General features: G+C 35.1%; 1 protein-coding gene across 1 annotated transcript in view; it reads left to right on the forward strand.

The window, feature by feature from the left end:
* The window catches only part of WDR70 (WD repeat domain 70), a 233,168-nt gene that overhangs the window by 77,837 nt on the left and 128,285 nt on the right, over positions 1–27,046 (forward strand). Inside the window, exon 9 of the mRNA XM_006185141.3 lies at positions 9,958–10,034. Within this exon, the coding sequence (XP_006185203.1) occupies positions 9,958–10,034 (77 nt within the window). The remainder of the gene's footprint in view (positions 1–9,957; positions 10,035–27,046) is intronic.

Here is a 27,046-nt window from a genome sequence, read left to right on the forward strand (position 1 = left end):
GCATTGCAGATACTCTGCATTCTTACCCTCCACTAACAGTTACTTTTCATGTTTCTAGTTGTGGCCTTTTCTTTTTTACCTAGAGAAGTTCCTTTAACATTTGTTGTAAAACTGGTTTAATGATGCTGAATTCTTTTAGCTTTTGTTTATCTGTGAAGCTTTTGATTGCTCCAACAAATCTGAATGAGAGCCTTGCTGGGTAGAGTGTTCTTGGTTGTAGATTTTCCCTTTCATCACTTTAAATATATTGTGCCACTCCCTTCTGGCCTTTAGAGTTTCTGCTGAGAAGTCAGCTGATAACCTTATGGGAGTTCCCTTGTATGTTATTTGTTGCTTTTCTCTTAACTGATTTTAATATTTTCTCCTTATCTTTAATTTTTGTCAGTTTTATTAGTATGTGCCTCAGTGTGTTCCTCTTTGGGTTAATCCTGTGTGGAATTCTCTATGCTTACTGGACTTGGGTGACTGTTTCCTTTGCCAGATTAGGGAAGTTTTCAGCTATCATCACTTCAAATATTTTCTCAGGTCTTTTCTCTTTCTGGGACCAATGTAATGAGAATATTAGTATGCTTCATGTTGTCCCAGAGATTTCTTAAACCATCCTCATTTCTTTTCGTTCTTTTTTTTTTTCTTCTTTTCTATGGTTGTGACAGCTCTATCTGCTAGCTCACTGATCCGTTCTTCTGCCTCATTTAATCTATTATTGGTTCCTTCTATTGTATTGTATTTCAGTAATTGTATTCTTCAACTCTGTTTGAGTAGTCTTTATATTTTCTAACTCTGCTAAAACTTTGTGCATCTATTCTCCTCCTGAGTTCTCTGATAATCTTCACAATCATTACTCTAAAATCTTTCTCAGGTAGATTGCCTAGCTCCTCATCACTTATTTCTTCTTCTGGGATTTTATCTTTTGCCTTTGCTTGGAACATATTCCTCTGCTGCCTCATACTGTCTAAATTTCTATTTGTATTTTTATGTAGGTTAGTTACGTTTCTCAACCTTGCAGAAATGACCCTTTGTATGAGACTTCCTATGCATCCCAGCAGTGCACTCCTCTTGGTCACCCAAGGGCCAGGGTCCAGCTGGGCGTAGGGTAGAGTCCAGCCTGTGTTTGCAGATTCCTTCCACAGGCTTTGGGATTGTTGTTTTCTTACTACTGGTATCTTCCCCCAGTGGATGAGGCTGGATTAGACGCTTGTGCAGGTTTCCCAATGGGAGGAGTCAGTGCCTGCCCACTGCTGGGTGGAGCTTGGTCCTGGCCCTCTGGTGTGCAGGGCTGTGTCTAGGGGTGTGTCTAGAGGCATCTGTGGTGAGTTCTGGAAGTCTGCTAATGGGTAGGGCTGCATTCTCACCTAGTATATTTGGCCTGAAGCTTCCCAGCACATAAGCCTACAGGCTGTTGGATGGGGCTAGGGCTTGATGCTAATGACACAAGCAAAATGTCAGCCTCCAGGAAAGCTCATGTAGATGAATACTCCCAGAATGTCTGCCACCAGCTTTTATGTCCCTGGGGTGAGCCACATCCACTCCCCACCTCCCCAGGAGACCTTCCAAAACCAGCAGGGAAATCTGGCACAGGTTTCTATGAAATCTCTGCTTCTGCCCTTGGTCCCAGTGTACACGAGATTCTTTTGTGCTTCCCAGGAGAGTGAACTCTCTGTTTACCCCAGTCCCGTGTTGCTCTTGCAATTAAGCACCACTGGCCTTCAAAACTCTCGGGGCTCCTCCTTCTGATGCTAGCACCCTAGGCAGGGAGCCTGATGTGGGGCTCAGAACTCTTACTCCTGTGGGAGGGCCTCTATGACTTACTTATTCTTCAGCTTGTTGGTTGCCCACCCGCGGCGTATGGGGACTGATTATATTGCAAGCACACCCCTCCTCCTGTCCTGCTGTGGTTCCCCCTTCATGTTTCCTATTGAAGATCTTTTTTGCTAGGTTCCAGTCTTTTTTTTTTTTTTTTCCAGTGGCAGTTTAGCAGTCACTTGTGGTTTTGTTGTAGTCATGAGAGGAGCCAAGCTTGTGGTCCTGTTACTGTGCCATCTTGACTAGGAATCAACTGTCATTGGAATTTTTTTAATTGAATGAAAGATTCTGTAAATTCTATAGTGCTTTACAATTTTCAAAAGTTTCACACACATGATTTCATTTAATCCCATAATAACCCTTTAAAAAAAAATCTCCTACCCCTATATTGCCCCTCCTCCCTTCAGTCTCCCCACTGGTAACCACTAATTTGTTCTTTATATCTATGAGTTTGCTTCTTTTTTGTTTTATTCACTAGTTTGTTGTATTTTTTAGATTCCACATATAAGTGATATCATACGGTGTTTGTTTTTCTTTGTCTTATTTCACTTAGCATAGTGCCCTCCAAGTCCATCCATGTTGCTGCAGATGACAAAATTTCATTATTTTTTGTGGCTGAGTTGTCTTCCATTGTGTGTGTGTGTGTGTGTCTGTGTCTGTGTGTGTCTTCTTTATTCATCTATTTCTTCTATACGTTGGCAATTATCAATAATGCTGCTGTGAACATTGGGGTGCATGTATCTTTTTGAATTAGTGTTTTTGGTTTTTTCTAATATATGCCCAGGGGTGGAATTGCTGGGTCATATGGTAGTTCTATTTTTAGTTTTTGAGAAATCTCCATATTATAGTGGCTGAACCAATTTGCATTCCCACCAATAGTGTAGGAGAGTTTCCTTTTCTTCACGTCCTTGCCGACATTGATTATTTGTGTTCTTTTTGATGACAGCCATTCTGATGGTTGCGGGTGATAATCTCATTGTGGTTTTGATTTGCCTTTCCCTGGTGATTAGTGATGTTGAGTATCTTTTCATGTGCCTGTTGGCTATCTAAATTTCCTATTTGGAAAAGTATCCATTCAGATCCTTTGCCCAGTTTTGAATCAGGTTGTTTGTTTTTTGATGTCTAGTTGTATGTGTGTATTTTTTTTTAATGTTTACTTATAGTGGTACAGAATTTCCTTTTCTGTATGTACTGCAACACGATGCATTATAGGGACAATATACTTACATCTTTAAAAAATATAGCTTATTGGGTTTCTAAAAGTAATTCCTGTTGACTATAAAAATTGAGAAAAGAAAAAAGAAAACAAATACTCATAATTATACTACCAAAATATAATCACTATTAAGATTTCAGTTTCTATGTCTTTTTTTCTTTAAGCATCTGAAAAACATATTTTCTGATCACACTAGAACTTTTATATCAAGTGTTGCTTGGAGCCATATTTTACATGTTCTGTTGTCTTGGGGTTGGGTGCCAGTGTGTCAGGAGCTGCACTGGGGTGCAGTGAGAGACCTTAAGGTGGGAGTAAGAAGTAGGCGGCCTTCTCCTTCAGCCAGAGAAGTTCCAGTTTTGCCATTTTTATCTGTTCAGTTCTCTGTAAGATATCCTTTCAAAATCAGGTTCTGCTATTTAAAATATGAAGATCACTTATCTGGAGTTCATGGGATTTACTGGTTATTTTATTTGGGAAAATAGGACATTATTTCTTCAAGTTTAAGTGATTAGGAAAGTAGGACAAGGATAAGCAGGAATCAACCCTTAAACTATTTAAAAGCATGCTTTAAAAACTGTAGTTACATTGTCATCTAAAACTCATTTATTCTAAACCAGAATTTTGGTATGATACTTCCAGTCAGAGTGTTTTTCTCTATTACTTTAAACTCTTAGACACTTGTTTTCAACCCTTTTCTTTTCAATATTAAAACAATTCTGTGCCACTTAGTTCATAATTAGTTGGCTAAAATGAAAGAGGATAGGCTCGGGATCTCAGAATGCTTGGACATTTTAGTAGGCGATTTCTCCATAAGTGTACTTTAATATGGAAAGTAGAAGTTTTATAAGGAATTCTGGAAAAAAGGATATTGTCAAATGCTTTATTTATATTTGAACAGAACATGTAGTTATTCTGATACCCAGCCACTCCAAAAATCTGCCGTATTATTTGGAGATTAAATATTTCAGTCACGCCCTTTTAATGGTAAATACTGTTCCTAAGGAGTAAAATACTGTAAACTGTGAATTCTAGGTATATATATTTTTTTAAAGCAGTTGTAACTGATGGTTTACAGTTCTAAAAAGTTCAGTGATTTAAAATACATTGTGTTTCTTTCCAATTTCTGAATATTTCCAGAGCTTTTTATCTAATAGAAACTCTCTAACACTGGTTTCTATCCTTTTGATAAATCACCATTATTTTGGGGGTACTTTCGTACATTCTGACACAACAAAATGTTCCTGGCTTATCTTATACTTTTCCTGTTCTAATGTTACCCGTTTCTCCAGTGTTCCATGGCTCTTTTGAATAGGGAATTCTTTTACAAATCAAGGTCTGGGCACTGGATATGTTCATTGCTGCTGAGGTGTTATTGCTTCTAGACTATTTCAGAAGACACAGCTGGGGCTGTGGGGATAAACCAACCAACCAAAAAACAAAACATGTGAAAAAATGATGAGTTCACACTGATATATCCAATCCTAATCCAACTTCCCAGCCTTTCCTCGCTCATATTTCTATTTCGCTTCTCCAACAGTGAGAAACTTGGCTTTCAGCATTACCACTATATTTACTCATTTGTTCAATGCTATGGAAAGTAATTTCAGAATCTAGCTACACACATAGTTCTTATAGGCAGAATTGGGAGATGGCTCCCAAGATTCTTTGCACTACTGCCAAAATCCCCTGCCCCCTGCTTTGAGTGTGGATGTGAACCATGAGTATGATAAGACATTTCTGTGATTAGGTTATATTGTCTGGCACAGTTGATTTTAAGAAAGGAAGATTATCCTCAGTGGATCCTGCCTAATCAGGTGAATCCTTAAAAGGGATTGGGGTCTTCCTGGCAAAAGAGATTTCAAAGTGTGGGAGGGATTTGACTCCAGGGAATTCTCTGTCCCTGGCTTTGAAGATGGAAGCAGAACCTGAGTGATGAAGTTGGATATATGCTATAGCTAAGGAGATTTCTGAGCAACATGTTTGAAAGCAGTGCCTGGTTTCTTCTTGCTACTTATAGTAGAAAATGAAAGAAAAAAGGTAAATTGAGAGAAGTCTTGTTAAAAAGGAGCTAGTACTAGATGATTTAGCTGATTTTGAGCCTATCCAGTTGGCAATGTGTAAGTGAAGAAATTACTCCTGAAAGTGTGGTATAGAGAAAAAGCCCAGGTGTGGCTGGGTAACCTTTTGCTAAAATCTCAGAAGGATTAATAGGTCAGAATATTCAGTTACACTAAAGACTCTTTGAAGAAACGAAGCATGTGCCTCACAGACTTTTTCAATCAAACCAGGTAACCTCTAGGAAGCTTAAGAATGTTATTTCTTGGCCATTTCAGCAAGAGCTATGGATAAAAAAGGGATTGCTTTACAGGGTTTTTGGGCATGGCTTTGTCTAGTTCAGCTTGAACAAGAGAAAGATTCTCATTTGCTGGCTTTGAAGGTGGAGGAATCCATGTGACAAGGAAGTCATGCAGCTTCTTGATGCTGAGTGTAGCCCCCAGTTGACAGACACAGTGAAATAGTCATCTTAGTCCTGCAACCACAGGAGCTTGGGTTCTGCCAGCAACCTGAGTGAACTTGGAAAAGAGTGCTTCCTCAGAGCCTCCAGAAAGGAATGTAGCCCTACCAACATTCTGATTTTATTCTATGAGACCCTGAGCAGAAAACCCAATCACATTGTGACCAGACTTCTGACGTCTCAGACTGCTAGGTAATAGACTGGAAGTGTTTTAAGCCCCTGAGTTTGTGGTAATTTGTTACACAGCAATAGACAACTAATACCATTCTGCAAAAACCAAACATACGTAATAATGAAAGTCCCTGAGGAGGTGGTAGTGATAGAGATCAAACATAAGAGCAGGAATGAGCTTTGAGTGGAAGGAGGGAAGATATTTTTACGCTGGGAATGGAGGAATAAGAATGGGCTCATACGCAATATGTTTATAGGTGGTGGGCCTTACATAAGAAGTTCAAGTTGTCACCATCTGGTCACAAGGTCATTTCCTAGTTTTGTGTTGGGAGATGTTGGGATGAGGCCTTATGTAGGATAGGAAAGATTTAGAATAGCTATTGATGATGTGAGAGAAAAATTACTAGAAAAATCATGGGAGCATTAAGGGCTACCAGATCTTAATTTGTACAGACAGTCATTCTGCTTATTTGTATGATATTCTTGAGTCTATTCGGGAGCCTGAGTTATTTGAATGGAATACAATGATGGGAAGAGGGAGTTATTCCAGAATAAACGTTGTTCTGGACACTTTTTATGTTTATGGGCACTCAGGTTTATGCTGAGAGATTGCTTGAAGTTTAGGATGTTGAAAGAAAGTTCACAATTTCAGAAAAGGAACCATTTGTGGTAACGGCAGAGTTAGCAGTAGTTGGGGCTGCTGAAATATCTTGGAAGAGGTCATTGGAGTTGAGTAGATCAAAGAAGAATGAATCTGTCTCTTTGATGTCTTCAAATGGATTTTAGAATGCTTAGGAATTAGAAAGATTGGACTTCAGAGTCCTTGATTCATAGAAGGAAATGACTAAGAATGTGATGGATTAGAGCAGGGGTCAGCAAACTGTGGCCTGTGGTCCAAATCCAGCCTGCACCCTGTTTTTTGTAAGTAAAAGTTTTACTGGAACACAGCTGTGTATGCATATGTTTACTATTGTCTATGACTGCTTTTGTGTTTATTGTGGTAGAGTGTGAGTAGTTACTGCAAAGACCATGTGGCCCATAAAACCTAAAGTAGTTACTATCTAGTCCCTTAGAGAAAAAGTTTGCCAGCTCCCCAAATCAGGCTATTGAATATTTTCTCCAGCAAAATAATTTCAGGAAGTTTGGTGATTCCTGAAAGCCTATGAGTGAACTCTGGCTAAAAAGAACTTATGGATTAAAACTCACAGTATGTTCCCTGATGCATTTCATTTCTCATAGGAGTTGCTTCTGTTAGCTAGCTCACCAGGCCAAAGACTTTGATTTTGTGGATCACACAGCCTCACCTCATTCAGTGACTACACATGGCACTGCAGTGGGGCAGCTGTTTTACAGCTTTTGTCATGAGGCTGCCACAAACGTATGGCCAATAGGTATGGATCAGCACCTCTGTGCGTGTGCATGTGCGTTAGAGGAAGCAGATGTTAGTCATGGTTTGATAATATCCTCTCTTTATGCACAGTTTAGCATATTATGAGAAACAAATAGATGCTTAATTCTTTCTACTAGGCTCTTACCAGTTAATTCTGCTAAATAGAGGAAGGGATTCCACCCGCCCGCCCCCCCCCCCCCCCCCCCCCCCCCCCGCCAAGGAGTGCCTATGTTTAGATAAAGGAGAAAGAAAACCTAGTTTATTTGATGAAAAAGTATTTTAGTCACTGACTGTCCTTTAATAGGTGTCACTTTAAAACTTTTTCCACTAGTGTTAGCCATGGTACTGAATCTGTTTAGATTCATGTAAGAATCCTTAGTTGAACTTCATTTTTGTTATGACTAATTTTGGTCACTGTTTTAACACAGGGTACTTAACGTTCCCATTGCCTTTGTCATGCTCCTGTCTTTATAAACAAGAAACAACATTCATAGTCTTTCAGATTTCTTCAGTTTAACCTACTATTTATCTTTATATTCTGTATACTCTACAACTAAGGTGACCATATTTTATCTTAATGTCCTCTGTAATAGGGATCATCTTCTTTTGGTCTTCTTAGAAACATCCTTTATATTTTGAGATGCTATTTCAACTCTAATCAACAAATATCTGTAAAAGACTTGTTTTCTGGAGCCCGCCCTCAAGACCTTCATGGGCTGGGTCAGTTTTGGGATTGCTGTTAGGACAAAGCACAGGGAGTCCCGTTCTAAGGACTGGACTGAGCAGCACACTCTGTGCTGAGAATGGGTGAATCCTTGAGTCTGGGAGTGGGAGAGGAGGGTGGGAGCTGACTGGGAGATAAGCAGATTAAGGGACCAGAGATGACAGTGGAGGTGGAGGTGGAGCTGAGTTAAGCAGAGGGAGAAATGAGAGTAGAGAGTAGTGTGCAAGATTGAGGAATCCAAGGCAGTTTAGGATCTAAGTCTCTGAAGGCAGGGCATGTCTTGGCGTTATTGAGGTGTTCCTTTTGTTGAAAATCATGAGCTGTTTTTCTGAGCCAGAGGCAGATGTATTTAATGGGGTGAAACTAGATCAGATACCTATTTACTGCTTGGCATTAGAAATTCTTTTCTTCTTAAATAAGCAAAGAGTAACATTTCCGTTTTGGAAAGAGTTTAATGGGATCCCTGGCAATCCTATGGATTTTAATCTATGAGTCAGTCAGTTTAATTACAATCTCTTTGTGCCTTAGGTGCACAGAACTAAAGGGTACCTAACTCACCTCTCTGTTCATGGCACCCTGTTACCGTGCCATCCACATCTCATGGTCTGTCCTCAGTTCTCATAAATTTGTAACCCTCAGCAGTATTTGACACAGTTGTTTATTCTCTCCTTGAAACACCTTCTTCCTTCTTTCTCTTTCACTGCATATCTGTCCTATTGGCAAAACATCTTTGACCACAAAGTTTTATGAATAAATCTGCTAGTAACATTAATGTGTAGTTAATTTTGAAATTGGGAAGTATGAATCCTCCCACTTTGTTGTTTCTTTACATGATTATTTTTGAATTAGTATTTCTTGAAATAATAAAATAATAAGTTTTAATAATAAAATGATATTATTGAAATGATAAAATCTTAACATTTTTTGTAATTCTTTGAATTTCCATATGAATTATATGAGCAGTTTTAAAATTTCTGTACCATTTATTCTAAAGCAGGTCTACTGGTAACAAATTCTCTTAGTTTCCTTTCATCTGAGAATGTCTTTATTTCGCCTTTAGTTCCAAAGTACATTTTATGTACATTTAACTTGGCAATATTTTTCTCTAAGTACTTTAAAAATGTTTTCCCACTGTCTTCTGGCTTCCATTAATTTAGTGTTTTGTTTTTAGTTCATTTTGTTTGACATTCACTGAGTTTCTTAAGTCTGTGAATTTACATTTTTCACCACATTTGGGAAGTTTTTAGCAATTATTTAATCAAATACATTTCTGTACCTCTCTCTTTCCTCCCGAGTCTTATATAACATGAATACTAAATCTTTTGATATTGTCTCGTAGGTGTTTGTGATTCTGCTCAATTTTCCCTTATTCTTTTTTCTTCCTGTTGTTTAGATTGAATTATTTCTTTTGATCTGTCTTCAGGTTCACTGACTCTTTCCTCCAACATATCCATTCTTCTATTGGGCCCCTCCAGTGAATTTTTAATTTTTATTATTCTATTTTTCAATACAATGTTTCTTCTTTTCTCGCATATTCTTACAGATGTGTTGTAGAAAAAAAGATTGTTGACATATTTTAAAGAAGTGGGTTTTTTTCCCTCATCCTCTTGTTTTTGCCTTAATTATTTGTAAATACTTTCTGTGTTTCTTAATACTTTTCCACTGACTTTTTCCATTGTCTCTCTTGTTTTGATTTTTCTTTTTATTTGTTTTTTAATGAGAGGCTATCATTTCCCCTTCTCTTTCCTTCCTTATTAAGCATCTGTTATATGTAAGCACTGCGCTAATTCCTAGGCAGGAGGGATTATACAGTGAATTAAAATTAAAATAAACAAAAGGAAATAAAGCATATTATGAAATAAAACTGGGATAAAATATTACCAGTTTGTAATTAAAATAGTGTGCATTGGGGAGGACTAAAAAGGAGGGATTACACAGTGAATTAAAATTAAAATAAACAAAAAGAAATAAATCATATTATGAAATAAAACTGGGATAAAATATTATCAGTTTGTAATTAAAATAGTGTGCATTGGGGAGGACTAAAAAGTTTTACTTTTAAGCATAATATATCAGCCTCTGGTTGTTTATTTTTACATTCTTAAAAGATATTTTTCTTTATTTGTTTGTTTTTTAAGGGTCACACAGCAATGCTTCATACTGGCTCATGGCATCCCAAAATAAAGGGAGAATTTATGACTTGCTCAAATGACGCGTGAGTATTGTTGATAATTCATCTTATACATTTCTATATTTCTGTATTTTCTTTAACATCTGTATTGTGCCATCTTGCCAGTAAAGTAGGAGTTAGAATGTTAGGAATCCTGATGTTTATATATTCTTGTTCTTAACTTTACTTTGACTTTAACTGACAGTATAAGGTTTACTTATGGAAACTATAAAAATGAGAGTTGATATAAATTCCACTAGAGTTTGCTAGGGAGCACAATGGATCAAACTGATGCTATTAAATGGACCCAAATGACTTTAACTGTTGTGACCAATAATTTGTTACTTTTTATAGTAAAGGCTGATTTCCATCTAAATCTAGTAGCTTATATATGTTTGATGCTTAAATGATTGTTTTTTTGAAGTAATAACTGAAACAATTGATTAAATCGTTATTAAGATTCTTTTGCACTGTGTTTTTTGGTTTAGGATTAAGGATATTATAGGGAATATTTGAGCAGCTTTTCCCTATATTGTTACATTGTATGATTTTTTTTTTGAAATTTATTGAAGCTTGCTTTATAACCCTGCTTATCAACTTTGGTAAATGTTGTATGTGCATTTTAAAAGAATGTGTATTCTAATGATGTTAGGTAAATATTCTATATATTTTTGTCAATTATGTCAATTGGTTCATTGTATTGTTCAGATACTCTAAGTGATTTTATGTCTACTTAGTCTATCAGCTGCTGAAGGGTATGTTGAAGTCTCCTACTATTACTGTAGATCTATCAAGTTCTATTCATTTTTGCTTTAAAATTATAATATCTTCCAGGGGGAAGACTTCTTTCTTCTTACCAAATATCTCTCTTTAGTAAGATTTATTTTTAGTATTAAGAGTTCATAAGAATGAGCTATTTGTAATATTACAGAGAAAATTATAATGAAAAATCTTATAAATTAAACTATAGATGGTGTTATTTAGGTGAAACACTTATATTTTAGATAAAAAGAACATCTTTGTTTTTAGATTATTTTGTTCTCTATTTTTTTGCTTTCTGATAGTTATAATCTGCCTCATTAACTTTCAAAATTACTGTTCACATTTGATATTTTACGTTTTCTAGAATTAATCTGTAGAATAACAGACAAAAGACATAATTTTAAATCTATAGTGCAATTTTAAAAATAACTTGATCTAAAAGGAACTAAAAATTGGGAATATACAGAATATGATTGAAATGGGATAATGCATTTGATTAAAATTCCTGATAAATGTAACTATGTAGTTTTGTTTTTATCTTTGTCTTATTAGCTTTCCAAATACTTAAATTATGTATGTTTAAAGTCACATTCCTTACTTCAGCATTAGGAAGCCAATTTTAGCAGCTAATCTAAATTAATAGTATCCCATGGTCAAGTAAGGTTTATTCTAGGAATGCAAGGATATTTTACAATTAGAAAATTTTACCATTAAGAAATTTTCAATATAATTTGATATTTAAAAAATGAAAGGTGAGCTAACAGCGAAAAAAAATGTGACAATGAATATGTGTATGTTCATGTATAACTGAAAAATTGTGCTCTACACTGGAATTTGACACAACATTGTAAAATGACTATAACTCAATAAAAAAATGTTTAAAAAAATGAAAGGTGAAAGAATCATATGATTTTATTATATAATAAAATTGACATTTGACAATTTATTAGTCTTTCCTAGTAAAACTCCTAGGAATAGGAAGAACTTATTGAAACCTGATAAAAACCATTTAGAAAAATTTAAAGTAAATATTTTATTATATATAGGAATACTAAAGCTACTTGCATTTAAATAGGAAACAAGACAGAGATGCCTACAGCTATTTAGAGACTTCATGCAGTATAGTTAGGTAAGAAAATACATAATTGATATTAATGTTGGAAGAAAATAACAAAAAGCACAGAGGATCCAGGCTACTCTGGTTGAAAACTTAAGCTGAATAAAAGCAATTGGAAAAACAGGAAAATTTTTGTTCTCAGAACTCTTAAAGATCAGGCTGAATGGTGGGCTCTAATAGTCGCTAACACAGTAACTTTTATGAGGTCTACAGAAGCTTTTCCCAAATTGATTTCCAGGATATGTAAATTAGTAGTCTGAAGAAAGATATTCCACGATCAAATAAGTTTAAGAAACTTTGTTATATATTCTGAGGTCAGTGATCCACAATAAACATTTAAATCATTTTGAAAAGGATATAAAGAAACCTATTTAACTTTGTTAATCCTCTAAATAGTTTGGGTAAAGTATTAAGGCATGACATTATTTTACTGGGTATAAAATGTAGTTTATCTAATTCCTTAAAAGAGCAATTCTTTAGTTCCCTTTCCAAATCACTGACTTACTGGTATGTTATACATTTGAAAATGTGCTCCAATTTCTTTTATACTATACAAATTGGGCTGTCTTTGTCCATAACTCTATGTGAGGATAAATGGGCTTTAACCATAGATTCCTCCCTCCCCCCCATTATACATATCCTTTACCACCTTTTAGCTAATTCTACCATTGATAAATTCAGGTGGTTTGCAGTTTGATTGACTTTTTCTTGGCTTTTGACTCTGAGTAGTAAGTAGCAGTGGGCTAAGCTATAGGAGATCAGTCCAGATGCCTAATTCAATCAACAAATATATATGTGCTCTGTGTGCCAGGTATACTGTGTGATCTAAGTCTCTGCCTTCGTGAGGGCTTACATTCAAGTGGAGGTGAGTGCTGGGAGATGGACAAGGTACAGATACACTAATAAATTATATAGTTTTATGTAGTAATAAGTATTAAGAATAAAGTAAAGTAAAACAAAAGGATGGAGAATAGAAGAGTCTACTGTATGTAGAGTAGTCAGAGAAAACCTCTGAAGAGGTGACCTTTTAATTGAGACTTAACACCATGCATGTGAGGCATCCTCAGGGAAAAAAGCTTTCCAGGCCAAAATAGCATATTCAAGACCTTAAGAAGTGAATGTAATGTAGAATATTTAGGGGACAGAAAATCCAATTTTACTGACAGTTTGTAGGTTGGTAGGAAAGGTGGGAATGATAGTAATTGAATTTGGGGAGGAAGGCAGAGACTAGATCACACAGTGATCATACAAGATGTTGAAGGCTAAGGTATAGTTGGCTAGGATTTTAATGTAATTACAAGGCAAGCCATTGAAGAGTACTAAATAAATCTGTACCATATATTATTGAAAAGTCAAAATCAGTAGGAATGATTTAATACCTCTTTAGAGACTGTTAAAATTTTCCAACAAGATAACATTGAGATAATATCTAACACTTATTGAACACTTTGCAGTAAACTTTACATGTGCTAAATAAGCACTTTATCCTATGTTTTCCTTGAGCAATGGAGTAGGTAGTAATGTTATTATGTATTTCAAATGAAGAAACCAGTTTTGACTTTCCCAAGGACACATGATTCCAAGTGTCTGAACCAAGATGTGAACCCACTGCATTAGGTACTTTGTGAGTGGTTGTCACAAAGATTATGGCGATTGATTCATAGATGCACATACAAGATACAAATCCCTTCTGTGTAAGGAAAGGTTACAAAAACTCACTTCCTTAAGAACACTCTGCAGTACTGTTCCCCATTGACAGGACAATTTCCCTTTACCTTGGAGTCTCTGGTAGGACACACCAGTGATGATGGTACTACATTATCTGACTGTGATGATGCTCGTGAAAGGTCCACTGTTGTTAGGAGTAGATTTTTACACCTCCTGGATAATACTAATTGATTTTTGAGATGTGGAGCCATTTTGGCTATACTGGAGGATGGCCTGACACAGCCAGGGGTAAATTATATTTACGCCTGAGAATTTTCCTCCATTTCTCTTACCAACTTGGAGGTTGGTATGGCCTCCCCAGCCCCCTGCCCCACATTCCTAAGCAAAAACTAAACAAGGAAAACAGTGTGCTAGGTTAAATACCTCTTATTTTAAGATTTTTTGAAAAACAGTATGATGGATTTGGTATATAACTTTATTAAGTTAAAGAATTTTTATTCTATTTCTAATTTTATCATAGCTGTTGAACTTTGTCAGATGCTTTTGTGGAGTATTTGGTATAATCTTGCCCTTTTTTTGCTGTCCATTTTTATAGAGAAGTACATTAATACATTACAGAATGTTAAACCATCCCTGCTTTCTTATAGTAAATCATTTGTGATCACCTTGTTTTTTTATTTAAAAATATATTGCTCTATTTAGGAAACTTGTATTTTATGTACAATTTTAATTTTATATTAAGTAAAAGAATTTTGTGTGTGTGTGTTGTTTTTATTTGGTTATGGAACCAAGCTTATGTTGGCTTCTTAAAGTACAGCAGCTTTTCCTCTTTTTCTGTTGTCCAGCACCCATGTCCAAGTTCATAAACATGGCTGTACATAAAAATCTCATGGAACCTCTAAGGTTATCCAACAATGTGAATTAAAGTCCATACCTAGGCTTCTAATATCAATATTATTTTTACAAGGTTTGTTTTATTTCTGACTTCAATTTCTCAGATTTTTTTTCTGAGAAAATGTATTTAATAAAGTTAGAAGACATTTTAGAAGTAAATGAGCAATTTAAAAGATAATACTTTGATAAAAATTTTTTCATGAAACTATCCATGACACAAGGTTCAGTGTACTAATATTGCATCTGGACTGAGTTTGCTCATAAAGGAAGGTGAGTGGACCTGGACATATGAACAGAGGAAGTGGGGAGGAGATGTAAAGGAGCATAGAAATGGGATCTTGGGGCCTCAAATATTTCTTGATGTGGATCAGTTTGAGTAAATGTACTTAGAAGTGTTTTTCTGTAAAAGCAAGAATGTGCCTTGAATTGAGGTGTCAATATTTAAGAACAGTTACCAGCTATCTACTCTAGTAGCTCAAGGTAGTGTGTATATTATCTTTTGAGATCAAAAGCTTCCATTGTTTAAAATAGGCAATTAGGATCAAGAATCATATTTTTGTTTTTTACCCTAAGACATTAGGGTTAAAAGATTTTAATTTTGTTATTGGAGAAACTCTGGGTTAACACTATAAACAAAGTAGAATTGGTGATACTTTTTATTATACCCTAGTGTAATTGTGAAATGACTGTTTTATCATGTGACATTATAAAATATTCTAAATACGTTTTAGGAAAAAAATGAATATCCAAGGTATATTGGTTACTTTCCTTCATACTGGAAAACTACATGGATTGTTAGGAACAACTGGCATCTGGTAAGGCATCGTCAGAATTCTTAGGTCTGATACTATGAAATTCATCCTGGGTTAAGAAATATTCCTGTCATTTAGGAATTAGTTCAGTGGGGGCCTTTCGATAAAATCTGCTCTAATACTTTTTTTTTACTACATACTTTTTTTACATACTTTTTTACTACATTATGCTTGGAAGTTAATGTTAATGAAAACCAGATGGTAATGAAGATAAAAATGCTATCCAGAGGAAGTCATTTCTATTTGTAAATTTATATGATGTGATATGGAGCATCTTATAATTTGAACTGTAGTAGTGTACTGAGTGAGAGTACAGATGATACAAGTGTAATCCAAGTCCTTAGTACAGAAAATTTGTACTAATCAAATTACAGCTTAGTACAGAGCTCTGTGTATACATACTGGTGAGTGAATCAGATGTTTTTCGTTATACACCTTTCAGGTCTTCCATTGCTTACCCAGGAGTTTGTATCACAGAGGAATTTGTTCAGATTTGTTGTGACTGCTTCTGCTTCTACATGCAGTTAATGATGAGGAAAATAATGAAACAGCACAAACATTTCACAGTGTGTTACTGCAGAAAAACAGGCAGGATTAGGTAAGAAACAAAACAAAAATAAGAGATGACAAAACTTCACAGAGTAATGTCCCTTTCCACAGTCAGGGGAGAGAAGAAGTATAGAAGAATAGGTAGGAAATGGCAGAGCGCCTAGTTACTAAAAAAAAAAATGAAATAAAATGGGCAAGAGAAAATGGGTCTAGACTCAAGTAAAAGAGGAAGACTTTTGGTAGATATCACAAAATAGCCACAAGACACATTTGTAAGCATTTGTGAAAAATGATTCCCAAGTACTAAGTGAGTCTTTGAGGGCTAGAATTCTGCAATAGGAAAGAAAGAATGAAGGAGAAAGGAAGGGAGGTAGAAAGAAAGGAATAATCTAAAACAACGATAAAGAGACAGTTTTGTGGACAGTTGAGGAATTTGAATATTAGGTGATATGATGGATTACAAAAATGGCCACAGTTCTTCATCTTTCCTTGTGTCCATGCCTTTTGTAATGTGACTTTGCAGCTACTCCCATTAATAGGTAGAGATTATTTCCTTACATCATGAATCTGGGCTGGCCACCAGAAGATGGCAAAAATAATAGTGTGCCATCTCTGAGCATAGGCTTCTTAAGGGTTCTTGTATGCTTCTGCTCTCTTGAACCATGGCATTGCTGTCTGATCAGGCTCCGGCTGCTGTACTGGAGGGTGAAAAATCTGGTGGAGGAGATTGTCTCCACCAGTTGTCTCAGCTGAGGCTATTCTAGACCAGCTTACAGTCAGCCAACTCCCAGATTTGTGAGAGACCCCAACCTAGATCAGCAGAACTGACCACAGACACATGAGTTGACTCAACTAGGGCAGAACCATGACCCTGACTGACTCGTAGATGCATAAGCAGTAATATATGCCTGCTGTTTTAAGCCATTAAATTTTGAAAATGTTTTGTTATGCACCAGTTGTTAACTGATACAGATGATATCATTGCATTATGTTATATAAAATCATGGTTATATAGAAAAATATCTTTGGTCTTAGAATATTCCAGCTGATGAATTTAGGTGTGAAGTATCATGAGATATACAACTTACTTTTAAATGGTGTAGAAAAAATAAAGAGTGTATATTTGTGTGTGTATGTGTTTATGGAGAGAGAGTTTGAGAATATAGAAGTTAGCATATTTGATATTCATTGGAAAAGACATATGGCTGCTTATTTATTACTCTTGTAACTTTTTTTGTAGCTTTGAAGCTTTTCCAAATAAAAAGTTGGGAGGATCTTCTTAATATGCCATCCTTCCCACCCCCCACCAATTTTTCATCTGAAAGTTGAAGAGAAGATGGAGTAAAAAGGGTCATAAAGATTCTAATTTGTTGCACTCCACTTAATCAAAGTTTTTCTTGGATTTTTTTTTCAGTATATTTTAAGTTTCTGCGTATCAGTACTGACTTAGATTGTGAGAACCTAGTGATCAGGGATTGTAGCAGGATTTCCTAAGTCTGTTCCTAGTAATGCTCATACCTGTAGAGTGTCCATGGAGAAGGGGTTCCTTAGTCCTTGACTTGGAGTCATAGTGCCAAAGACAAAGTCCAGTAAAGATCCTGAAAAATATATTAATGAAAGAAACCAACAGTTTCTAAACATAGTGATACAACCCCTTCTCTCTCCTACAGCCAACAATACCTGTTACACTCTGGGTGTAGTGTTTCTGGGAATACACTTTGGGAAATGAAGATTGCCACTAGTAAATGCTTTTCATGGTGGAATTTAGTAAATTATAGTTTTAAAATTTGGTTGCAGCTTATAAAGATGAATTATACCAATTAAAATTTTTGATGAATTTTGGTGTGGCATAATAGAAAGAGCATGCACTTTTCAGTCCCAGAGGAACTTGGGTATTCTACCACGCATCATCATTGTGACCTAGTAATTTACCACCGAGTTTACAAGCTTTTGCTGGAAGGCTGCTAAGCAGATTTGACGTAATTTTTATAATCAATAACATAAAAATAATTATAAAATTCTCCAAGGAACAATGATTCACATGGATCTCAGAAAAGTAAAGTTTCTATAATTCAAAGGGTTTTTTCCTATTTACTTATTTTTGGGGGAAACTTGAAAAATATATTGGCTTCCTTTGTTATTTGTAAGTGCTTTAAATATAATTTAACATCATTTATAAATTATTATATTGTGGTATAATATGCCTCAGAAAGTGTTGGCATATATAGGCCTATTTACAGCTTTTTGAGTTCCTGATTGCTATTTTTATTTTTGATTTCCCCTGTTAATTGTTACTTCTTGCTGGTGTTGGTGTGACAATCTGTGTAAGTGCCTTAGTTTCTCCAGTTTTTTGCTTCTAATAAGCTGTAGACTGGGTCTAGAGCTAGGGTGGTTCAGGCTTTTTAGAATTTATGCAGAAGAAGAAGGAATAAGCAATTTGCATAGTGTAGAAGTTATATTTTTTAAGCACATTAATTTTTGCCATCTCTGGCCACTAGGAGACTTTTTCTTGCTTACTTTCTAGCTCTGGGCAGAGTTTTGTACCATCCATGCGGCCGCATAAGTAAGGTGGTGTTTATATTCCTAATGGTTCTTTTTTGGTGATCCCCTTACAGAAACAGAAAATGTAGTGTTTTCGGCTGTTAACTAGACTTACTGTAGTGCTCATTTTGTAATCGATACAAATATCAAATCATTGTGTTGTACACTCAAAACTAATATATTGTTACATTGTATTAGTTATACCTCAATTAAAAAAAAGAAAATATACTGTTTAGATCTTATTTTTGTACTATCTAGTATTGCTTTTATCCAACTTAATTTTTTGATTCTTTTATCTAAGTCTATTCTTTAATATACTTTCATAGTTTTTCATTTTAAAGCCGTAAGGATGCTTTTTAAACTATTTTTCAAGAGCTACCAGCATTTAGAAATTTAATAGCTTCAATTTTGTTTTCATTGTGTGAGTAATTAAAAACATGTCCATATTTTTAAAGCATGTGTTAATAGACATTTTACATGAAACTTCATCAAACTTCAAGATAATTTCATCAAAAATTAATTAGGATTTAGCAGTCAGTAGAACCTAAATCCTGAAAATATTCAAACTTGCTGTTTATGGTGAAATGTGCTTATAATAAAAGACAAAGTTTACTCAGATACTTTTTAAAGTTCTTTTTCTTCATGAGTTCTGAGAGTAATGAAAATCTGTTCTCAATTGCTGCTTTAATTAAGATGTGCACATTTTGGTATTAGTCTGATTTAGTTTCAACTGACAAGCTTTTTCTGTCGGCTTGAATAGGAGAAAAATGTACATCTTTTAAAAATTTTGTTACAAATTCATTTAGTTCATATAAATTCCTTCCTCTCAAAATACTTTCCTTTTACTCAGCTCTATTTTATTTCTATTATATTGAGAAACACACCGTAGGTAAAAGTCTATAAGATTTTAAAATAATAATAATAACCCACTGCAGAGCTACAGGACAAATTCTTTAAGAGGTTAAGTTTAGAATTTAAAATTAGGGTTTATGGTTTAGGTTGCCCTCTAAATATCAACATTCCGGTTAATGTGTGATCATCACAGTTTTCAGTCTCTGCCTTTTATTCAGTCATAGAATCCTTAAAGTTATTGCCGGAATTATAATGTTTAAATATAGAAAGGATTTTTGTTAGTTTATTTTTATGTGTGCTAATTTGTTACACAGAAGATTGAGGATGGAATTTTATTTGTTGTTTGTAATCTATTTTATTTTAAATGGAAAATGTAAGTGTTCTCAGTTCCTGTCATGAAACATAATGCTATGAAACTCAAAAATCCTAGAAATGTATTTTAACTGGAAAATGAAGTTAGCAGTTATTGAGGACCATGAAGTATTTTGAGCTTTAGAATTAGTTTTCTTTTAGGAATTGGTAAGAGCATAAAATAGGGCTTTATTTAATCAGTTATTTTGAAGTGATTTGAAAATAACACATCAAAAACAGTCTAGATTATTAATTGTATTTTGGTTTTATGGTGAATGAAAGTAATTAGATGCTGGTCTAAAGTAATCAGAGCACTAGATTCAGAGGAGAAATTTCATGCATGAGTTTATTATTCTATTTACTGGTGTTATGGTTTGGCTCACTATTAAACCTGATACATAATTTTTCAAAAAATCTTCAGCATAATTTTTCAGTGTTATTAATGAAATATGTAGAAAGTCTTTTATATTCATCTTTTAAAGTTGAGATATAATGTCATTTATATTTGTAATTCAGAATAAACTAACAGAATATTACTGGGGAAGTTGAATTTACTGAACAGGCAAGAGTAATTTATAATTAAGCATTTTAATTTTATGTACATTTTAATTTTTAAGCTCTTGTTATGCTTGAATTGCCTGTTTGATTTATAATTTTTCTAGTACTTTCAACTTACTTAGATTTTTTTTTATCATATGGGTAAGTATAAAACTTCATCTTGTATCTCTAGGAATTATGCAGAATTTAACACCACATTATCCTTGATACAATTTTATGTGATTTTTATACTAAATGTTGCTCATGTGTACTCTGTTGCCTATGTAACAAGGGTGAGATGTTCACATCTTTAAAAATGTTGGCAGAAAGTTTGATAAAGTCCAAATTTATGTTTTACTTTATTTGCACACTTTTCACAGTTATTAATCAGTAACTTGTTTTGGTGATGGGAACATCAATGCTAAGCGATAATTTCTATGTAGGGATTATAAACTGTGGAGGATGCTTTTTAGTATTTTCTTTGTCTTGAAATCTGTAAGAAAAACATTAATTTCATCAGTACCTCTAATCAGTTCCATTTAAAAATATTTGTTCTTTTATAGGAGAATGTAGATGTTTTCAAATGTTGAAAAGTATACTTGTTTACTGGCATCCAGAGGTTAACCAAGGATTTGATAGAAGGTAGTTTGGATTTCTTCTGGGTATTTCTAGGCCAGGCAAGGTAGCATCTATATAGCCAGTCCAGTCCATGGGTGACTGAATAGATCTATATGTATGATTAATACACCAGTACTCTTGTAGTGTATGGTGACCCTCTTGGCCATTTATGGAGTAGTTGTATATGAAGAAGTGTAGTGTTCTTGTGAAAACTGATGAGCTGAACTTAGTTAAGGAATGGGAATCAAAGGTGTTTCCATATTGTGGATTGTATTTCTTGAAACTCATAATTAAAAGTAAAATGATGCTTTGTTTAGACTCTGACTTTTCCTGAAAGACTTGGCTACAACAAGTGATTTTTCTCTTTATATTATCCTTTCCATCTCTTTCCTATGTTTCTGTGACTACATGGCAATTTAGATGTATACCGTTTTTGAATCCCTTCTTTTCTATTATGTTGTATAAGCCTGTTGAATCCATTCCCAACTTTGAAAAAGTTGTTACCTCATCTTTTCAGTTTCACATTGACAGAATTGATGAAGTTAGGGTGGCAAGTTATCAGGCACTTTGCTAGGAAGTGTGAATAATGAGTTGCCCTTTTCCACAGCTTCTTTCTAAATCTTCTAAGTTTACATGACTTTGTAAAACTATTTCTGTCTTATAAACGATCCTTTCTTGTGATGGTACTTCTAAAATTTGTCTTGATGAAAATGTTAAATTTTGTTACTGCTTTTTAAAAAGGCTCTAAGTGAAAATAGTTTACTCTTCCCTTGATAATACTTTTCTGTTATTATAATAGTAATAAAATCAAGTAGACTGTAGAGTAGAAAGATCTCATAAATTATTAAGCTTCCCTTTGATACATGTTTCCTTAATGGGCTGTGTTCTATTAATTTGAATAAAACAAATGATATTTTTGGAAAGCTGTATAACTTACCAATAAATACAGCTAGCACAGACTTATTTAATGACACTTCATATGGTCACTTAAATCTTGCAGTGTTTTCATGGAGGAAATAAGACTCACTGATGACATTCTTTCCAACAAAAAATTGGTTATATAGCTTTATCTCTGCATAGAATAACTACAAAGGTAGGGCAGCTTCTGGTATATATCACATAACTATGTTGTAGTTAACATTCTTTATCTTACCTAGGTAGTTTTACTTACATGTCCCAAATAGGCTGAAGATTATGATTCTTTTTCATAACTCATTATGTAATTAATTTTTTTCACAGAAAAATGTATTCTTTGCAAACACACAACTTTTAACATCCTTAATTCTGTTCTGCTCTTGTTGTAAAGCCATTTTGTCAACCAGCAAATATTTATTGATAACCCACTGTGTGCGTGGGCTCAGCTAGACATTGGGGATAAATAAAGCAGTTCTTGCTCTTGTAGAATTTAAAACAATGAGGAGATAGACATTTGAAAGTACTTATGAATAATTAGGTAAATAATTACAAAGTGGTGTGAAACACCAATATATGAGGAAGACCTAAAGTATACTGGAAAGTCAGTAAAAACTTATCTGAGGTTGTGATGTTTATGCTGAGATGTGAAAGATGAATAGTTATTGGTAGGCAGAGAGGAGGGGGATGCCATCTGAGACAGAGGAAGCATCATATTAAAATGCCTATTACAGAAACTGAGAGAAGTCCAACATCACTAAAGCACAGCGAGCAAGATGGAGAGCAGCATGAGATGAATTTGCTGAAGTAGGTGGGGGCCAACTCATGCAGGGCCTCACAGACCATGTTGAATAACACATTTGAATTTTATTCCAAGGACAACTACAAGAGGTTAAAGGATTTTAAAGGTGAGGGGTGGGGAGCGACGCAGTCAGATTTACATTAAGAAGAATTACTCTAGCATCTCTTGGCATCTCTATGGAGAATAAATTGGATAGGTGAAGGTGGGGGCAGTTGTAACCATATTCTAAGAATTGTATTTATAATGAATGGCTTTCATGCTGTTAGGTCAGTGATTCTTTTTTTTTTTTTTTGCCTGTAGAGTCTTCATATATGAAACATACTCCTGTCTGTAACACTGCTCATCATTTGTAGTGAATCTAATCTCCATCCATATGCTACCCATCCCTCAGGTGAGACTCACTGAGCCAGTCCAGCTCTTACCTAGTTTTACTGATGGGAAAACTGATGCTGAGAGGAGTGACTTAGCTCAAGGTCAGGTAGCTAGTTAGAGCAGAGCAAACACTTCAACTCATAGTTGAGAAAATCTTCCAGAGCCCTTTTCACATAATTTCACTTAAGTTTAGGGAACTAGCATCATCAATTAGAATGTATTTACTGTGCACTGTGGATTGGCTATTGGATAACATAAAATAAATGTAGCAAATTCTCTAATATAACAACATACTATGGGAGATAATGTTGAATGAAACAATGGTTTGCAACAGCAGGTTTCACAGTGTGATCCAAGGACCTCTGGAGGTCCCTGAGATCTTTTTGCTGCTTCATAAGGTCAAAACTATTTTCATAAAAATGCTAAGGCATAATTTGGCTTTTTTCACTGTGTTGACATTTGCACTGATGACACCAGATCAGTGGTGGGTAAAATTGGCCTTAATCAAGGCAGTGGTACCAAGCTGCATTACTAATTATTGTATTTACTGTCACACAGTCATAATTTTTAAAAAAGTCAGTTTTACTTAAGACTATTTTTGATGAAGCACTAAAAATGATCAGTTTTTTAAATCTTATCACTCAAGTGCATGTTTTTGCTGTTCTGTATGACGAAATGGGAATGGCACAGAAAGCACTTCTGCTGCATACCGAAGTATGATGGTTGTCTGGAGGAAAGGCATATGCATGACTGAGTTGTGAGCTAACTGCTCTTTTTCATGGAACATCATTTTCACTTGAAGAACTATCAACAGACAAATTATGCAGGCTGGGTATTTGGCAGACATTTTATTTTAAAAAAAAAGAACAAAGTCACTATCATTTTATGAGAACAATTGGCAGGTTTGTGCCCAATGATGAAATTTGAGCTTTCAGGTAAAATATAGAACTTTGGAAATTTTAAAATGCTCCTTTCAGCTTGACAGCTTCTTAGTACTTAGAGTGTTTTTGATGAGATCGGTTATCATATTAATGAGGTTTTTTTTTGGCAGTTATTTAATGAAATGTGTCAACGTTTTGAAGATTTGCATAGCGCAGTGGCCAGGATTTTTCAAGTGACCAGTGCGTGATGTTACAAAATCATGCACAGTTAAAAGATCTATTCAAAGTATAAGACATAAGTATAAGTATAGACTTAATAGAAGAGTATGTAAAGTGTGTTGACATGGCTTCAGCATCCACATTGTAACTGATTTTTAAGAAGCTACCACTTGTTAAGTTTTGGTGTAGTATTGAAGAATATCCACAACTATCTGAAAGGACTATTAAAACAGACCTTTTTTTCCCATTGCATACCTGTGTGATGGATTTCCCTTCTTGTGGTTTAACCAGAACAACATGTTGTAACAGATTGAATATAGAAGTATTAAGTACTGTTGTCTGCCAAGCCACACTTTAAAGTGATTTGCAAAAATGTAGAACAGTGCCACATTTCTTACTATTTTTGTTTGTTTGCTTTGGAAAATATTGTTGTATTTTCATAAGACTTATTTCTGTTTATATATTTTTCATAAAACATGCTAACCTGTAATGAGTTTGTTAATATTCTTAACTGAGCTAGTAAATATTTTAGAATTTTGTGCTATTGTGCTTGAGATGTGTGAGTATTTTAATGTCTGTTAATGCATTTTGTCAAATTGCCATCCATACCAACCTTTAAAGGATTTCTTTGTCTTAACATTTAATATAATTATACTTGTGGCATGCAGTTAAAAGTTCTGTATTTACTCGATTTCTTTAAAATATGTAACTCAGTATTTTTAGCAACTCGTATTGAATGGCTTCTCTAATTAGTATAGTCTAGCAAGTTTAGTATAGAAGCATTGGCAGAGAAATTGCCATGTATATCTTTAAAGCTCTGTGTTTATTCATGTCACCCAGGGAATTTACCAGATATATATTTGTACAGGTTTGTAGGTTTTTTTGCAAGCTTTAATATGATAATATACAGAAAGCATAGTACTTGGCACATAGTTGGTGCTCAGTACAAGTTTAGTTTCATTCTGAGTTTTTTTTTCCCCCTTCAACCAAATCTGTCTAAAATACAGAAGGCCAAGTTTGCTTTTAATGTAAGGCAAAGTTTAGACCACAAATCAGTTCATCTGTCATCTTTCTACCTGTCAGAGCTTGGGCAACATACTTACCCTTCCTGGACCAGTGTCTTTATTTGTAAAATAAAACTCTAGGCTACATTAATTTAATTCTGGTTTTTCAAGAAATACTAGTTATCTATGTGAAGAACAATTCTAAAACTGAACTACGGAGAAGTAAGCCAGTACTAAATCGGCTTTGATTAGGAAGAGGGAGTGAAAACGGTGTGTAGTATAAAAATAGTTACCAGAAGAACTATCTACTGTGGGAATGCAGGAAGAAGAGGCAAAAAAGGGGTCATACAGAAATGAAACGGATGATATAGATTTGCATTTGGAAGACCTTTTCTCCACAGGCCAGAGCTAACAAATTTTCTTCACTGAAGTTCAACAGATATTTGTTTTACATCTATTGTTATGGGTCCAGGCCTGCATTAGGAACCATGCTTTGAGCTGAATGCACAGAGATGAATACAACATGGTCCTTACTCTCCAGGGTGCTTCCCAGTCTCCTGGGATTATTGGACACCCACAGCACTACGTTTTACAGCAAGGACACGGGGAAGGCTCATGCTGGATTGTTTCTTCAGAGGAACAAGGAGCCCTATTTGTAAGAGACATGGATCCCATAATGGAAGAGTATAGTTCTTCTGTAGTTACTTTTCAGTGTGGGCATTAGTTTAGACTCAAGTGGGAAAGAGAAACTTTTTTCCAGGTAAGATGGTGCTTGAGTCTTCAGTAAGTCATAGTGTCAATTACTGGATCATTTCCTATTTCTAAATAACTTCAACCTCTGCTTTTATGAAGGTTACTTTAAACCAACAGAATAAACCCCAAGAGTTAGTGTTTCTTTATATGTGTTATGGGTCAGTAGCTTTATCTACTCTGTCTCACTTAATCCTCACAGCATTGGCTTGAAGAAGGAAGTGACTAGCTGGGTCACACATCCATCTAGAGGTGGAGTAGGGATTGGAACTCATGAACTCCATTATGCCACACTCCCTTCCTAGCTTTAGTTGCTTTAATCCCCCAATCATCTGTATCATGTTTACTGTATCTTCCGTCATAATAGATGGTTGCATTGTAAAATTGATCTTGGGGTAGTATAGTGTTTTCCGAACTCCACTGTGAGACCCCTTTTGGGTCACGACAGCATTTTTTACAAAATAAAGTCACGTAGAAGTTGTTAGACTGTGTCCTGGGTAGTACTGTTTCCCAAAATTTTTGTTTCATTTGTGTGTGGGTGTTGAGTGGTAAGTGGGTATGTGCACAGGCTGGGTCTTAGTATAATATATTTCATGCCATGTGAAAGTCATTCCCTGTTTTGATTATAGGACATGATCACAAGCTCACTGTTGTGTCTTTCGCTGGGCTTTAAAAATATTCTGTATTTCTTTTAGTTAGAAGGCAGTAAAATGTAGTTCTCAGCATGGACCCTGGAGCTGGACTATGCAGGTTTGAATCCAGACTCTGCCATTTACTAGCTGTGTGACCTTTGGCAAGTTATTTAGTGTCTCCATGCCTCTGCTTCGTCTTCTGTAAAATGGGATTGTGCGAGGATTAGATGAATTTATATACCTAAAGTGCTTGGAATGGTGTTCTCTCATAGTAGCACTTGTCAGTTATTTCTGTTACTATTGTTATTGTTAGTGTCGTGGAAAGGTTTATATCTCTCACAGATTATGGATATATTGCTTTAACAACAGCTTTCCACAACAGAGAATTGATTCATTTGGTTAATTAATTTGTTGTGAACTTTTCATATGCTACAAGAATGCTAATTTTCCCCCTGGTTTAGTGAAATACTCTATACATTCAGATTTTTTTTTTTCTCCACGAACATCACCAAAGACAGATACTAAGTCATGTACCTGTTTAAGAGTTATTGTGGAAAATAGCATGACTCTACCAGATCTTGGCCTGTGAAGAACTGGCTGGCTTTATAGGCTGATTTAATCTTGGTCATAGTCCACCATTACTAGCTCATAAAATGCATGTTTGTGTCCTGGCCCACTGTGTTATAGAGGGCTAACTGAGGATTATTCTTAGGCCCACCTGCCTCAAGCTCTGTGACAGATTTTGAGTAAGCTGTTTGGGTGCTTAGGGGAAGCTTCACAAAGG

This window comes from Camelus ferus, chromosome 3, assembly GCF_009834535.1.
Source record: "Camelus ferus isolate YT-003-E chromosome 3, BCGSAC_Cfer_1.0, whole genome shotgun sequence".
In the NCBI taxonomy this organism is placed as follows: domain Eukaryota; kingdom Metazoa; phylum Chordata; class Mammalia; order Artiodactyla; family Camelidae; genus Camelus; species Camelus ferus.